Source organism: Arvicanthis niloticus, chromosome 6 (assembly GCF_011762505.2).
Source record: "Arvicanthis niloticus isolate mArvNil1 chromosome 6, mArvNil1.pat.X, whole genome shotgun sequence".
NCBI lineage: Eukaryota > Metazoa > Chordata > Mammalia > Rodentia > Muridae > Arvicanthis > Arvicanthis niloticus.
This window is the reverse complement of record NC_047663.1, coordinates 88,338,633-88,354,344: the sequence shown is the minus strand read 5'-3', so window position 1 is coordinate 88,354,344 and position 15,712 is coordinate 88,338,633. Positions and strand designations below refer to the sequence as shown.

The 15,712-nt window shown below is 48.0% G+C and overlaps 1 protein-coding gene across 1 annotated transcript; it reads left to right on the top strand.

Moving 5' to 3' along the window:
- The first annotated feature begins 7,405 nt into the window (after window positions 1-7,405).
- Window positions 7,406-13,687, top strand: Bod1 (biorientation of chromosomes in cell division 1). Its single transcript, XM_034507583.2, has 4 exons — window positions 7,406-7,846; window positions 9,658-9,782; window positions 11,908-12,109; window positions 12,979-13,687. Exons 1-3 carry the CDS (start codon window positions 7,421-7,423, stop codon window positions 12,101-12,103), a joined length of 747 nt encoding a protein of 248 aa, XP_034363474.1. The 5' UTR covers window positions 7,406-7,420; the 3' UTR covers window positions 12,104-12,109; window positions 12,979-13,687.
- The last annotated feature ends 2,025 nt before the right edge of the window (window positions 13,688-15,712 follow it).

Genomic DNA, 15,712 nt, shown 5'->3' with positions numbered 1-15,712 from the left:
AAGAAAGAAGAGGAGAAGGGGGCCTTGTGAGGGTGTGGGGGTGTGCCTTTCTCAGGAGGGAATGAGGATCCTGTGTGTGTGTGTGTGTGTGTGTGTGTGTGTGTGTGTGTAAAAGAGAGAGAGAGAGATCATGTGTGTTGGGTGTCAGGGCACCATTGATCCATTTTCAGTTCAGTTTTGCAAACTTGGATTACAGTACGCCACCATCACCCGGGCGCAGTCTGGCTGCAGCATAAAGATCAATGCCAGACTTCAGCGAGACTGCAGGTGAACAGCCGCCCAGCCCTCCAGCACTTTGTGAGCCAAATAAAAGCAGTTTCTTTCCCCCTCTTGAGACTTCAGCTTCTACCATGCTCCTCTGAGCCTTCATGACCTTGAGCTGGACCCTCTGGTCTTAAGCAGAGACACTGATGGATTCTAATTATGGGGACTTCCCTCTGGCCCTTGAGGTAAATGACAGGAACACATTAGGTTTTGTTCATCTTGAGTTGTCATGCCAACTGTGATCTTCTAGTTACAAGTTAACACACTATCTTACCCCTCTAGATGCAATTTCAGTGGACACCAACCAGTTACAATCCCAAAAAACTTAAATACAAAATTGCAGAAATAAATGAGTCATGCTCTGAGCAGAGCAATGAAACCCTGCAACGGCCATTCTGTCTCAGTCATCAGTCCCGTGTGTCCAGGTGGTATGCACTGCCTACCCGCTTAGCAGCTATCACAGCTGTCAGATCCACTGTGTGATATCAGTTGCAGGAACCTTTACTTAACCAAGGCTTATGGGTAAGGAGCTGGCAATTCAGATGTGCCAAAGAGAAGCTGTAAAGCACATAACAAGGAGAGAGGCTGCCTTGTAAGGAGATCTATAAGAACGAAATACTACGTAATACGTCTGCAGTATTTCGAAGGGCTCAGGACTAGCCATAATTTCCAGTGTTCTCTATGGGTCTTGGATAACGGAGACTGGGGTAATAATAACGTGGTAGATTTGTGCTGCAGCTTTGTTTTAGGGTTCCTATTATCGCCAATTTTACAAATTATTTAAAAAAGGGGGGGGTGGGAAGTCCATGTGTGCAGAGTCTGAGCAGACCTCCAGTTTTGCTCGGAGCTAAATATGCCATGCTGCTCCTGGAGCAGTCCCTGAGGGGGAGGGAACCATCACAGATTGACAGTTCCTTCCTCCACTCCCGCTGCACCACAGCTTCTGGTCAGCCTCCGCTTGGTTAATACAGCTATCGAAGGCTCTTGGCCACATCAATGTAAATTGGCAACAGGTGACTCAAGGTGAAAGGGAATTTACTGACAGCACCCAGTGGCTCCCAGAACTGATGGCAAGGATGGCTGACTAGGAAGAGCGATGAACTAGAACCACAGCAGGAGGCTCGTCACAGACCCACACCAGCAATGCTATCCATGTAGCTGTGGCACTGGCCTCTGCCATACACCAGGAGGCTGGGAAAGTGGGTATCTGGCATTTCCACCATCTGTAGGAAGGCTCTCCTTCTAAGAGCAGAGAATTCCTTCCAAATTGAAAGGATGTTTAAAATCCAGGCAACTAAGTTGAAGACAAATGGCAACCAGGTTGGGTTGGGTAATCCAATTGTAATAAAACCAACCAACCAACCACACCAACAGACAGAAGCTCAGTTGGCTTGACACCATACAGAAGTTCTATCCTGTTCCTGCAGTGTGTCAGGGAAAGCTGAGAGCTCGTTTCAAGGTTGTCCTTAATGAAGAGTCTCAGGCTGATTAACCACTGTACACCATCACTTGTGACTAAGAGCACTGTATAGACAAACTTAATTAGAAGGTGCTGGGAGGCTGCAGAGAGGCGGGAGGGGAGATCTGCCAATCTGTGCACAATCCTGCAGGCAATCAAAGGTTCTTACCTAGAGGTAACACATATCACCTGGCCAGAAGCAGCTGTGCAGGCCTGCCTTGGGGTGAGCAAGTGCATGCTGCCTCGGGTCGACCAGCAAGCCAGGACTAGCAGCTAGGCAGGGTTGAAGTGGTATGTGTACCACATAAAATCTGCTGTCTTAGGCTACCTGGCAAAGGGTAGCTAGCAGGAAAAGCCACTGGAATGAAGACAAGAGCTGTGTTTTATATTCCTGTTGAGGCTCTGGGACCCATAACTCTGTATCTGCAAGCCAAAAAAACACCTGCACCTAGCCAGCCTCAGCGCAGTAAGCTCGAAGTCCATATGGCAGAAACAGCAATGTAGATCCAGCAAGAACTTCTCATGGGGCCAAGAGCAAGCTGAGCCAGAACTGAGTCCAGCCACAGAACCCTCCTGGTCCCATGTCTTTCCCTCAGATTTTAACGTTGACACTTTTAAAATGACTGAGTGTCACAAATGACACATCTCATCCCATGACCAAAGGACTAAAAGCCAAAGTTTTGAAACATCAACACCCAGTCCAGAAAGGTCCCTAGTAATTTTGAAGATAAATGAAGTCCACAGGAGAGACTCATTTCCTCCCAATATGTATTTGCTAATTTGTCCTAAATAATGTGATTTCAATTTTTAACAGTCTTCTCGAACGAAAAGTTTAAAGACTACATTTCCCAGCTTGCCTTGCAGCCTCTCTGGGCCAGGACACTCAGGCAGCCATCTTAGATGACAGAGAACAGGAGAAGGCTGCTGGTCAGCTCAGGATTACTTGCCTCCAGACTCTCTGAGCCAAAGCTAAACCTATCCTGTGGAAGCCACGGTTGGCTCATGTGTTGTGGTTACCAGCGGCACACATGCCATGATCTGCTTTTGTGGAGACAGATGGTTGTTACTCTCCTGTGCTTACAGGAGCATGGCTTGCCTTCACTGGTAAAGGATGACTTCAGTGTTCCTGTAATGAGCCTGCCAGAAATAAAAATATCCTAGAGACACTTGTGTCCCTCAATCTGGCTACCAGACTATTGAAACAATGAACCCCTAAGAAATGGGCTAGCTTCAGGAATCTCATGCTGGGAGAAGAAAAAGTCATACCAAAATAACCCAATTCTCACCTCTGAGCTTTCTCCCAGTCCAGCCTCTTAGACCAGTTCAGTGATAGGCAGTTCCTGCTTAGTGGACTTTGAGGTTAGTGGGGAAGGTGGAGGTCAATCCAAGAACCCCTAGCCCAAGCATAAGTCCAGGATGGCAACATGTTATTACATATGTGCTAAGGATCTGAAACATTGCTAAAAGGATTGCCAGGGTTGCTGAGCCTCTTGGCTATCCTGGAGATTGACCCTGCCGGTTTCTCAAAGACCTATCACCTCAAGATGATGTTAGCACCCAGTCTAGAGCTCTCTGATGTGAAAAACCCATGGATTCTCTATTCTTTCACACAATCCTGGGAAAACCACCAATTTTCCAGTTTCTGCAAGGTGTAGACTCAGGCTTGTGCAGGTTCCACCTCCTCACAGGCTTTGATGTAAATACCCTAAGTTCTAGTATGTGTAAGTTCACTGAGTTTGGGGCAACTAGTCAGAAAAGGAATTTTGCCTGTTTCTGTGCTGGAGATTGGACTCAGGACCCTGCACATACTAGGTCTGCATCATGACTAAATCCCTAGCCCTGAAAATTTTAATACTAAGACTCACCAGAAACTAGATTATTACCTAGACCAAAGTTAAAAACATTACTGCTTGGTTTAAAATGCTCTAGGCTATAAATGTAGCAACAGCGGCCCCTGATGGTCATTATTGTACACTACATGTCTTGTGGTGGCATTTTTGGATCCCCTTAGCAAGGCTTAGATTCATAATAGTAATTAATAACCTCCCACAATTTTGATCACTTTAGTCCTTAGTCTCAACCCTCAATATGTCCAGTTTACGAAGGCTAGTGTACATGGCATTGTGAGCTGCACCCTGTCATGGGTCAGAGTTCCAAAAGCCAACACACAGGGCCCAATGCTGTGAGATACTGCACTGTAAACATGTGCCCAGCACCACTTTCTTTTTAGGCCATGGCAGATCACCTCAGCATTTACTGCTATACAGGATTTCCTGAAGATGGTGACTACAGTGGTTTGAAAGAAAATGGTCCCATAGGTTCATAGGGAGTAGCACTATTAAGTGGTGTGGCCTTGTTGGAGTAGGTGCGGCCTTGTTGGAGTAGGTGTGGCCTTGTTGGAGTAGGTGTGGCCTTGTTGGAGTAGGTGTGGCTTTGTTGGAGTAGGTGTGGCCTTGTTGGAGTAGGTGCGGCCTTGTTGGAGTAGGTGCGGCCTTGTTGGAGTAGGTGTGGCCTTGCTGGAGTAGGTGTGGCCTTGTTGGAGTAGGTGTGGCCTTGTTGGAGGAAGTGTGTCACTGGAGGTGGGCTTTGAGGTCTCACATGCTCAAGCCAGGCCTATTCTTTCAATGTTCCCTCTTGTTGGCTGCTGATCCGACAGAACTCTCGGTTCCTTCTCAAGCACCATGTCTGCCTGCATGACACCATGCTTCCTGCCATGATGATAACCGATTAAACTTCTGAACTTCGAGCCAGCCCCAGTTAAATGTTTTCCTGTAGAAGAGTTGCTGTGGTCATGGTGCCTCTTCACAACAATAAAAGCCTAACTAAGACAGGGACTAAAATGTGTTCTTACCCACATATACTCTGATCAGATAGTTGGTGGAGTCATTAGAGCCTGGGCCCTGGCAATCCTAACAAGCTAGGGTCACCCACTCACCCAACTGCAAACAGCCAAACAATGAGAGATGTTGGAAAAGCAGAGAAAGGGATCTAGTCAATATGATTATGTTAAAGGAGGCCTAATGACGGCACCAAGTCTGCCTTCCAGAGACCTCAGATGAGGTAGTGGTTAAGAGGGGTGCATTACTAAGCTGACCAAGTTGCACATATGGTCTCCTGGAAGGCGGCCATCAAAGTTGTCAGAATGGAGTGGAATCTCTTCCCCAGCAACAAGCTCTCCCTCTGCTAGCATGAGCTTCTTCAGGGAGAGCCCACTAGATTTACTAAGGACTACTGGTTCAATATTTTGACAGTCCAAAGGGCAGGGCTCAAGGCTCTTTAGAATATCTTCATTCCTGTTAGGAAGAAAGGAACAGGGACTTTTGGCCAAGTGTTGTGCTGAGCACCAGAGACAAAACAAACAGTTGTGGTTTCTACTTCGAAATTTACACTCTGGGTGTGGTTGGGGACACAGAGGTGCAGATGGCCAATCAGACTATCAATTATTCATCTCCAGTTACAACAATTGCTATACGGATCTGGCTCAGCAATAGACCAAATTAGGCCTGGAGACAGAAAAGTTTTTGTGAGGAAAGAATAAGATGTTGGTGCCCCTAAAAAATGTGACCTATAAGAAGGGACACCCTCCCAGCCATTCCCCCCTCCCGGGGGTGGGTGGGCAGGGTTGAACTCTCTAATGGGACTCCCTTAGAGCAAAATATGAGAGGTCAGCAGTAGAAACAGACTGGAGATATCCCAAAGGGTTGTAACCTATCATGAAAGATTGTGATCAGCTTAACCTTTGAGATTGGCTGGGTTGATGTTAAAGGAACAGAGTGTCTTCTTGTTTTGTGCTCTAATTTCTGTTCTCTTGGGTAGCACATGTTGTGTAAGAGCATCTTGGACCACTGCCTAGTGTGCATCTTCCCAGGAGACAAGGGGACTGTAAATGTTATTCACGTCTTTTCCAGTGGTCATGTGCGACGAAGAGTAACCACAACAGATGTAGTTCTGAGAGTTGGGGAAGTTGAGTCGACCATCAGCCAAGAAATACAGAAGACAGAAGCATGTAAGAAATATCAAAATTGGCCAGGCATGGTGGCACTGGCACTTGGGAGGCAGAAGGCGGATCTCCTTGAATTCAAGGCCAGCCTGGTCTACAAAGCAAGTTCTAGGACTGCCAGGGAGGTTAAACAAAGAAACCTTGTCTTGAAACAAAACAAAACAACAAAAGAGAAATATCAAATATGGTCTTTCCTATAAAATATATAAAACTTGTGTTTAGAAGTAGGAATTAAAATCTTTCTTTTCTTCCACACTTGGTAAGACTTGCAGATGTTAGAATCCCATGGAAATACTTTATTTACACGAAGAAATTTGATGGCTTTTCTCCTTGGTACAGTGACCTCTTTCCCCTTCCTTCTCTACTTCTTATGCACAAATTCTTTTCAGACCAGGCAACTGAGTAAGATTGTTATGTTGGACCCTAGCCAACTGAGAAAAGATAGGACTCCTACCCTCCTTAGAATAAAAACCAAATGCACACCCTGTCTACGTGTGTTCCCTCCCATGCCTTTTCCTGCCCCAGAGAACCTCTTAATCAAGAGTAAAGTTTGCCTCGTCCAGACACTTAGCTAGAGTGATGGTCTCTCTTTGTAATCCAAACTTATTTGTAACAGCGGTAACAGTGGGGAATCCAGTGCAGACTTGTGGCTGTAAAAGCTAGGGTGCTTTATTTGTTGTAAAATGACAGCTAGCTATCAGGACTGTGGATATGTTAGGTTAAACACTGGAACACAACTCCTACTATGCTTTGTCTAGGTCTATGACCAGGGTAGTTATTTCTGCATCTGCAGAAAGAAATATCTTTGCCGGCTTTCAGATTGTTGTGAACCTGTTTAAAGACTGCAGCATTGTTACATCTAATTCATTCTACCTACTGGATCTACTGTTGGTGATGCTGACAATATTTAATATTGAGGAGAAAATCCATGCATGCAAAAGACTTAGTGGCAGTTTTTATTTTCTTCTTGTTACTCAATTGTTATTGTTTTGTAAAATGAATCTGCATTGCTATTAACGAAGCAGAAGGGTACAAACTTTTGAATAGAAGTTTGATTTGTAGGCAGGTTAGATAGCTGAGAGGGTATAGGCGCTTGCCACTGAGCTTGAGAAAACAGTGGTTCGATACATCACAGGAGAGACCAGTGTGCCACAAGTTGTTCTCTGACCTCCACACAAGCGCTGTAGCTCACCCCACCGCCCCTCCCTGCCACTCAAAAAGTAAAAATAATTTTGTCAAAACAACAACAAAGCCAGCCTGGTCTACAGAGTGAGTTCCAGGACAGCCAGGGCTACACAGAGAAACCTTGTCTCGAAAAACCAAACCAACCAACCAAACAAACAAACAAAAAGATTAATCCGTTGTTAACCAAATTTCCCAGGTCATATTATTCAAGGAGGTCATGGGAATGCCAAAACACTGGCTGCCAGGCATAGAAACAGAGCTGCTGGAATCACAGTCGTTATAGGATAAACTCTAATCTTTCAATCAGCTCTGCCGATGACCCACAGGCACTGTGGGGAGGTCTGATTTGGGAGGGCTGCAAGGGATTGAGTAGGTTCTGAGCCTACAATTCCCATGCTGTCCCGCAAACTAGCGCGAGCGAGCCAATAGCCTACCGGGAGTTGTAGTTTCCAACGGCCAGACTCAGGCTATAAGAACATGGGCGATGGCTCCAGGAAACCAACCGTCCCACAATGCAAAGGCGGTCGGTGACGCCATTAGACGAGCGCCAGCAGCGCGGCGAGCGGGGAGCGCCGTGGTCCCCGCCGCCTCTCAACCCGCCGCTTCCCACCCTGCCGCCTCCGCCTCCGCCGCCTCCGCCTCCGCCTCCGTGGGGCCCTCCGTGTCTGCCCAGCTCGGCCCGCGGCTCCCGGAGGAGCAGCGGAGCGCGGGGCCCGGCGCGGGCGCGGGGTGCGGCCATGGCAGACGGTGCGGGAGCAGGCGCGGCGGGCCAGGCCTCGGGACCGGCGGGGGGCTCCACTGGGGCGGGCGGCCCGGTCAATCCTGCTTCGCTGCCTCCGGGAGACCCGCAGCTCATCGCTCTCATAGTGGAGCAGCTCAAGAGCCGCGGTCTGTTTGACAGCTTCCGCCGGGACTGCCTGGCCGACGTGGACACTAAGGTACCCGGGCCGCGGGGGTTCGAGGGAGGCGGTCCACCTCGCAGCTTTGACGAGCCTGTGCTCGGAGTGAAACAAAAGGCACCTCGGGAGCCTGGCGGGGACTTCTGAGTGGTGCACACCTGACACCTGAGCACTTACCAGCTGTGATTTATAATTTGCTTTAATTTTTATTTTAGTCCAGTCGCTTTTCTGAACTTGGCGATTCTTTTATGGCTTCACAAGTATACCCACTCCATACCCAAGAAACTTGTGTATTACAAGGCAGCTACTTTAGAAGCTACACCCATTCCCTTGTTCACCACCGGGGAGGTGATTTTAAGCAGCGCTGGATTGGACGACACCTTAATAGTTATTACCTTTCCTCAGCTGAATCATTCACAGGCTTGTGTGAGGTCAAGTTGGGATAAGCTGTAGAATTAACATCTTATTTTGTTCCATTTAACTAGTTGAAATGGAATGAATGGCTATGTTAGATCCAGTGCCAAAGGCCAGTCTCTACGGTTTTAAAAAAAAAATGCTAATTCGCCTCTTTTGGAAACTTTGCAATGTGTGTCACGGGGCAGGTATATAGTAGTGACCAGAACATTTCTTTTCCCTTTACAAAACTTGCTTGCCAAGATTAAGGTGCTAGAGTTAGGAGCTTGTTTGCTGACTGAGAGGGCTCACCGGGTTAGTGGTTGCTCCTCATGCTGTTAGGACTGTGAGTCACCCAAGCAAGCAGGGCGAGTAGGCCTCAGCTGAGGCTCAGCTGTCAGCTGCAGGATGCCTGGGCCTTGATGTGGGGTAAGGTCTGCCCTGCAGATACACATCTTAGGCCACAATCTGCACCGGTGGCCATCCTTCCTACTTCCATGTTCTCATGGAGGGACCAGAGCCATGCAGACACTGACATGCCATTCAGCAAGGGTGAAGTGGAGAGGTATTATCTGCCTCCGGTTGGAGAGAATGAGGCTCAGAACATTCCTTGTAGCACTAGGTAATTTCCTGAGCTTGTTCTTAAGTTCAAAGCAGGAGGATTTAAAGTGCCTCAGGCTCCTTTGAGTGTCACAGCCTTGCCTGGAAACTTCACAGAGCTCCCTGGGCTGGAGCTGGAGTGACTCTTGCTGCGATTTTGGTGGCTGTTTCATTTGGAGGGGCCTTTCCTTGGTGTACTGATAAGAACATCCACTGTGAGTCAAGCGGACAGCAGTGTTTGCATTTTAAGGATGGAAATTACTGAATGTTAGGTGACTCGTAAAAAGTCAGCCTAGAACTCTGTTCCTTCCAGAAACAGCTTGCCTCCATCCTCGGCCACATGGTGCCAGAGGGCACCTTTGTTTACTCTTCTAAGCCTGAAAGTCTAATGTCTAAATGAGGGCAGCATAACTAATAGGCTCTCCCCTCATGGATTATCTTTAAAAGTAGATTGACTTGGGGACTGGAGAGATGGCTCAGAGGTTAGGATTGCTCTTCCAGAAGTCCTGAGTTCAATTCCCAGCAACCACTTGGTGGCTCACAACCATCTGTAATGAGATCTGGTGCCCTCTTCTGGCCTTCAGGCAGACACACACTTTATACTTAATACACATAATAAGTCTTTTTTTTTAAAGTAGAGTGACTTATATAGGCACTGCCCTGCACTGCCCAGCCACTGCAAGACAGGCACCCTGCTGGCTGTTGACTCATGGCTGCTGTACTGCAGGTGAACTCTGAGGTCAGGTGGGAGTGTGTTTAAAGAAGATGTGTTTCTATGAAAAGCAGTTTCCTGAATGGCTTGGGGCCATAACATTGGCACACACACTAACATGGTCTCTTCTGAATGAATGTCTTAGCCAGCTTACCAGAACCTGAGGCAGAAGGTGGATAATTTTGTGTCAACACAGCTGGACAAACAGGAATGGAATCCTGCAATGAACAAGAACCAGTTGCGAAATGGGCTGAGGCAGAGCGTGGTTCAGTAAGTAAAGAAACAGTGGCGGCCCCAGCATGAATGCCACACAGGCTGGCCACAGTTCATGGGGGTCCTGGGCTGTGATGCTTTGTAGCCTTCTGCTGTCTTGTACGTCAGGGAGATCATGAGCAGAGCCCTAGAGTGCCTGCTGCTCACTCTGGGCCACTCCTAGGTGTGTGCATTCAGTGGTGACTCTGGAAGGTCTTCTGGATTGCCAGGCTTGCTCTTTATTCTGGGAAGCTTTCAGTGTAATCTGAATATGAGAGTGAGTTTTGTACCAGGATACCAGTGTAGGGTGTGGGAAGTGAGTTCTGTATGTTCTGTGACCACGACTGCTAAAGTGTGGTGACAGTTCGCAGGGAGACGTCCTGTAAGGTGTTGTCCTTTACGGAAACAAACTAAGCCTTTGTTAGAAGGTCCTGTAGAGCACTCACATGAGAGACCTCTTGTTACTGGCACGGTGGGGTGGGTCATGGATTCCAAGGCAAATTTTTTTTCTGCTCTGTCAGAAACCATTTTGGCTTTTAGCACCAGGGCTTATGTTTGGCACTTCTTAATCCACTAAAAGCTTATGAAACAGGACTCTGAAAATAGAAACATCAGGGAATTGTGGTGAGAAAAGCAAATCTTGGCAGACTGCGGTATGACTGCATTTGCTAATAGTGCAGAGGTGCGTGCAGTTGTGGCTGCCAAAGACATGTAGGGAGTTGGACTGGGAGAGCCAGAGCACAGGCTCTGAGTTGTTCTGGTGCAGACCCTAAGAAACTCACTCAGTAACGTTGTGCTGTATCCCCCAGAGGCCTTTATGATAGAGGTTGGTCTCCAGTGTTGAGGTGGGAACTGGCAGATGTTGACATCATGAGGCCTTCACCCCTGTGGCACTGAATTAGTTCTTTGAGAATCAGTTGTTGAGTTTAGCCTAGTGTGATGCCATACTGCTGCCATCCCAGCACTCAGAGGCTGGGCCAGGAAGGTGAGGAGATCCAGACAGGTTTGGTTATGTAGTGAGTTCCAGACCAGAGACCAACCTCGGTGAGACCTTCCTAGAGAAGGAAAGAAAATAAAAGATCAGTGAGTTCAGCTGCTTTTCTTACTAGGCAGTGCATCTTAGCACGTATGTGGTCACCATCACGTTGTATTACAGATAGGGATTGGGCTGACTCTAGGTGGCACTGTGCTGCTTGCACTTTCTAGTCATGTGCATCATGAGCCGAGTACACCCCTTTACATTCCCCAGCCTCAGTTATTTTGTTACAGCGACACAAAGCTGGGATAATTCAGGTCATCTTCTACAGACTGGATACTGGTACCATCTTCCTAGTTTTGATACTATAGTGTGTCATGCAAGCCACTAACACCAGAGGTGTAAGGATAGGATGTATGACCCTCTTTATATATTTCCTTGAAACTTTTGACTATACAGTGATTTTGAAATTTAGAAGATTTTTAAAATAGAAAAGAAGCTTTGCTGACAATGTAGTACTCATGTGGTTCATGGCCACTGAAGCTGGAATCTTGTAAAGAAAATTACCACCCATGTAAAGTCTCTGTGTGTCAAGAGTGTGGCGTCTAAAGCTGCCCATGCTATCTTCCTGGCCTGGGTAATATTGCTCCCTTTCTCTGAGGGAGCTCTGGTGGCTTAGAGGTCTCAAAAAGTAGGGGTCAGAAGCCACTCTTTCTGGAGCATTGCGTGTCCAATCTTTGTGCATCTTAGCAGTTGTCACAAATCTGTTGTCTGGGCCGTCTTAAAGTCTGCATTGCTGCTGGAAGCCACTTCTGCTCTGGCTGCTGAGTATAAATGCTGACGAAAATGGAGGCACAACAAGGCTTTGCTGCCTTTGACATTATCACTGCGGTTTTCACTCCACACTGTGGCCAGGTCGCTCTTGCCGTGTGTCACACAGGTTGGCCTTTGGGGCAGTCTGCTCTGATTTGTCTGGTTCCTTTGTACAAAGTTGGGGGCTGCGTTAGGGATTAGGTAGCAGTCAGCTCTGAATCCCTTCAAGTCAGTGGCCTGAACCTTAGGGAAAATGGATGTTTGCTGGGCTCTCAAATGGCACTTGGGGCATATTGTTACAGCAAAGGAGAACTCTCGAGAACTAAGTAACAGAGGCTTGTTTTATCTCCACAGGTCAGGCATGTTGGAAGCAGGCGTGGACAGGATCATTTCTCAAGTGGTAGACCCTAAACTAAACCACATCTTCAGGCCACAGATAGAGCGAGCAATCCATGAGTTCCTGGCTGCCCAGAAAAAAGAAGCTGTGCCAGCTCCCCCTCCAGAACCTGAAAGCCAGGATCCTCCAGTGCCATCCCAAGATGCTTCCTAAGATTTGGTACAGCATCTGTTCTCTCTGCCTGTTGATGTGTGAAATGGTTAGAAAAGGGGTAAGCCGTGATTAGAAGTCATGTGTCACACCCATTCAGAAGAGTAAGCCATCCCACAGATGTCACCACTCACGTGCTCCCAAGTGTACTCTGTACCAGCAGAGCCAAGCATCTAAGTCAACAGAAGAAACCTCATCAGGACCCATTGTAGCAGCTGGTTTACACAGGGGACTCCTGTGGAGGTCATCCTCTCTGAAATTGCTTACACGTGGCTCTGACACTGGTTGACATTTGCAGTTTTCCTATGAAGTTAAGCAGTGTTTTCAAGTGCCGTCTCAAGTGAGACACTCGAATGAGCTCTGCACATCTACGCTGCCTCTCAGTTACCGTGCAGCTCTGTTCCCTTTGTCTCAGGCCTGGGATTTAATCTAACATCAAGATTAGCTGGAGATAGAGAGATGAATGCGGTCCTCATTCTTGTCAAGTCGTGTGTTGTATGTGGAGATAGCAGGCAGGTAGAGGAAAGCCACTGTGTGAGCAGCATACCCCCTCCCTTGTCTGTCATCACCCCAGCCCCGGGGAGTGTCCTGGCCCCTTGTTCTGCTGCTAGTGTTCTGTGCGTCTCCAAGGCACTGTTACTAGTAAAGTAGGGACGGAGGCAGTTGAGCAGGGCCTTTGAACATAGCTGTTTGGAGGCAGTACCACTGGGGCTGTCTCCTTGTGCCTCTTGGGCGAGGTCCTTGATCCATTATGGAGTGTAAAGCATTCATTTTAAATCTTTCTCATTTCATTGATAATTTTTTAGGAACATATAGTTATTAAATATAGACCCTTGTCAAAAGCATTTTGACATGATTTGTCTTTTTTTTCCCCCCAGAATATGCCCGATACCTTTGGAAAGCTCTATTTAATGAAGAAATGGATTCCTGTTTCATCCAAATATAACTTTAGTCGACTATGTCATTACTGATGTCAGGATTTTGGACTTGACTGTGGTGGTGTCCACATTGGATGGAGAGCAAGATTGCTGATGTGGGACAGTTACCCGTACTTGCTCGTGGATTGTGTCACCTTTGAGCAGCCTGTCGAAGGGTATGACCCCAGTAGACACTACAGAGGTTTAAGCACTACAGTGACATGGGCTGTCCTGAACGAACCTTTATACTTGAACAGAGACACTGCATGGGGATGTTAGCGCTTGCGCTCTGTGGTATGCAGAAGCCAGGCTGGAGGCTAGCTGGTCAGGACAGCAAGAGTCAGTGGGACCAGCTGTTGGACAGTGGGTTTTGATACTGTTGCTAGGTTACAGACTGGAACGTGTGGCAGTTAGCATCATAGCCTTAAGGTTGTGGTGACCTTCCTAGTGGTTTTCTTTCCTTGTCAGAGGTAGTGTTGCAGCCCTGGAGTAAGTAAGGAAGCTGAGACTTGGGGTATACAGAAAGCCCCACAGCTTCTGTCCTGGCGTCTCCCTGTCACAGGGGTGAGTCACTCTGGGTGAGGTGCTCAGTTCTCATGTTTGTGTTTTTAGAAAAAAACCTGCTAATAACTAGTGGATGTTTTACAATAAAGTCGTTTGATGATCTTTCCCTAAAGCCTCAACTTAATCTCAGAGCCTTGTCAGTGGAGGGGACCCCCTTCCCTCTACCTGCCCGCCATCTCCCTATACCACACAGGACTTGATGAGAATGAAGGACTGGTGGCTGCAACTTAGAAGCACCCTGACTCAGGCTGAATGGGGCAGGGGCAGGGGCAGGGGCAGGGGCAGGGGCAGGGGCAGGGGCAGGGGCAGGGGCAGCCAGCAGCTTGACTGTTCTAACGCAGCAGCTCAAGCTTGGATGAGTACCAGTGTCCCCTGCATGTCTAAGGGTGAGCAGGGGGTTGGGGGTGGGTGGGTGTTCATTCCAAGGTCTGGGGAGCCCGAGGTTTGTATTTCTTTTTCTTTTCTCTTTCTAACACATTAGTTATTGACCTAGGGTGGGGTGGGGTGAGAAGGTGACAGGTTGCCTGTGCAGAAGTCAGAAGACAGCCTGCAGATATTGCAATCGTGGGTTCCAGTGATTGAACTCAGGTCATCCAACCTGGTGGCAAGCACCTTACTCACTGGCCCAAAAGTTTTTGTCTCCCAGGCTCCTGGGAGATGCTGGCCTTGCATGTGGGAGAGGTTGCCTACCTGAGAGTCTTACTTATAGTTGAGTACCCCTGACGGCTTGTCGGGCTTGTTGGATTTGGGGTTTGAAGGTTTTGTGTTTCTGGGGGTGACCCAGTGTGTCACACCTGCTAAGCACGTACTCTTCAGGTGAGCTGCACGCCCAGCCCAGCTCTAACAAGATTGAATCCAGATTGCTTCTGCCCTGAAGGAATGTTCCCCTCCCACCTCTACCACAGATGCCCTCACTGAGGACTTGCTGCCTGTTAAGAACTCAGCAATGTTTGCAGCTCCCGATGCCCTCAGCGTAGATGGAAGTGACCTCAGAGGTGTGGTCTGTTTTTCCCCTCCAGGGTACAGTATCATGTCAGTCCTCTGGAGTTAACTGCCAATCCAAACCTGGGCCCCATCACATTGATCTGAATTCCAAAGCCCAAAAGGAAACAAAAAAGTGTAAACTGGCCACATGCTTCCATAAGAGGTGACAGGGCATGGGTGGAAACTAGAAGCTTGTCTTCCCTCTTGTCAGAATTCTCTTACTTTTGAAGGCGGAGTAGTATTCCATTTTGTGTGTATATTGCATTTTGAAAAGCCTGGTGAATTTTTAGCCAAAAATAAAGTCACCTAAGACACATCTCAGAACGTGTATCATAAAACATCTGGAAACCTTTGGTGTGCTCTCTAAGGTCTGAGCAGGTGCTGGCCCACAAGTGTTAACAATGGGGAAGACAGCTAAAGCCAAGAGTTAGCACATGGCCGTCACCTGGACAATAGCCCAACAGCCACAGCAAGCTTGGGACCGTGCCAGCCTGCTGGGTCTTCCATGTGCTGTCCATACTGTTAGCCCCTACCCCACCCCTGTGTGCTCACCATAGACTGTTGAAGCTTGGTACTGTCTCTGGGAAAACCTGCCCATGTCTGATCTTGCCCTGGGCTCCTCCCCACAGCCGCTGAAGCCATTGCAGACTTGCCCAGCTTGGACTTGGTGGAAGTCCATGAAGCTGCTCTCATGGTCTGTGGAGCTAACAGACATGTATTTATAGCCTGTGAGTTATTAATAGGATTTTACTGGTTTCCATTCTAAGCATAGATCTCTCCATAAATGCTTGGGGGTGGGTGGGAAAAGCATGAGGAACGTTATTGGGTGAAACCCCATGAAGGGAGCGTTGTGCAGTGCCGCCCTGACTCACCTTGTTAAGTCTATGCTGAGAACACGTGGTCTGTTGTAAAATGAGTTCTTTGACACACAGGACTCAGAACCACTTCTCTGGCCTTTGCCCCTGCCTCCCCACATGTCCCCAGGAAGATGTGTGTGTACAGTTGACATTGGTAACAGCCCTTTATCCACAGAGCCTGACACGTCTAGGAGACAGGCTGGACCACACAGGGTGCTGTTTGCCCAGGCCAGTTCTGGGATGGTGGCCTTCAACCATAGCCAGCTTTAGAAGCCAGCTGTCTACTTCCT

Coding starts and splice junctions, on each gene's coding strand:
- Bod1 (XM_034507583.2), top strand. CDS start 7,421: ATGCAAAGGCGGTCGGTGACGCCATTAGACGAGCGCCAGCAGCGCGGC. Junction 7,847..9,657: donor TGGCCGACGTGGACACTAAG/GTACCCGGGCCG, acceptor TGAATGTCTTAG/CCAGCTTACCAGAACCTGAG. Junction 9,783..11,907: donor CTGAGGCAGAGCGTGGTTCA/GTAAGTAAAGAA, acceptor TTATCTCCACAG/GTCAGGCATGTTGGAAGCAG.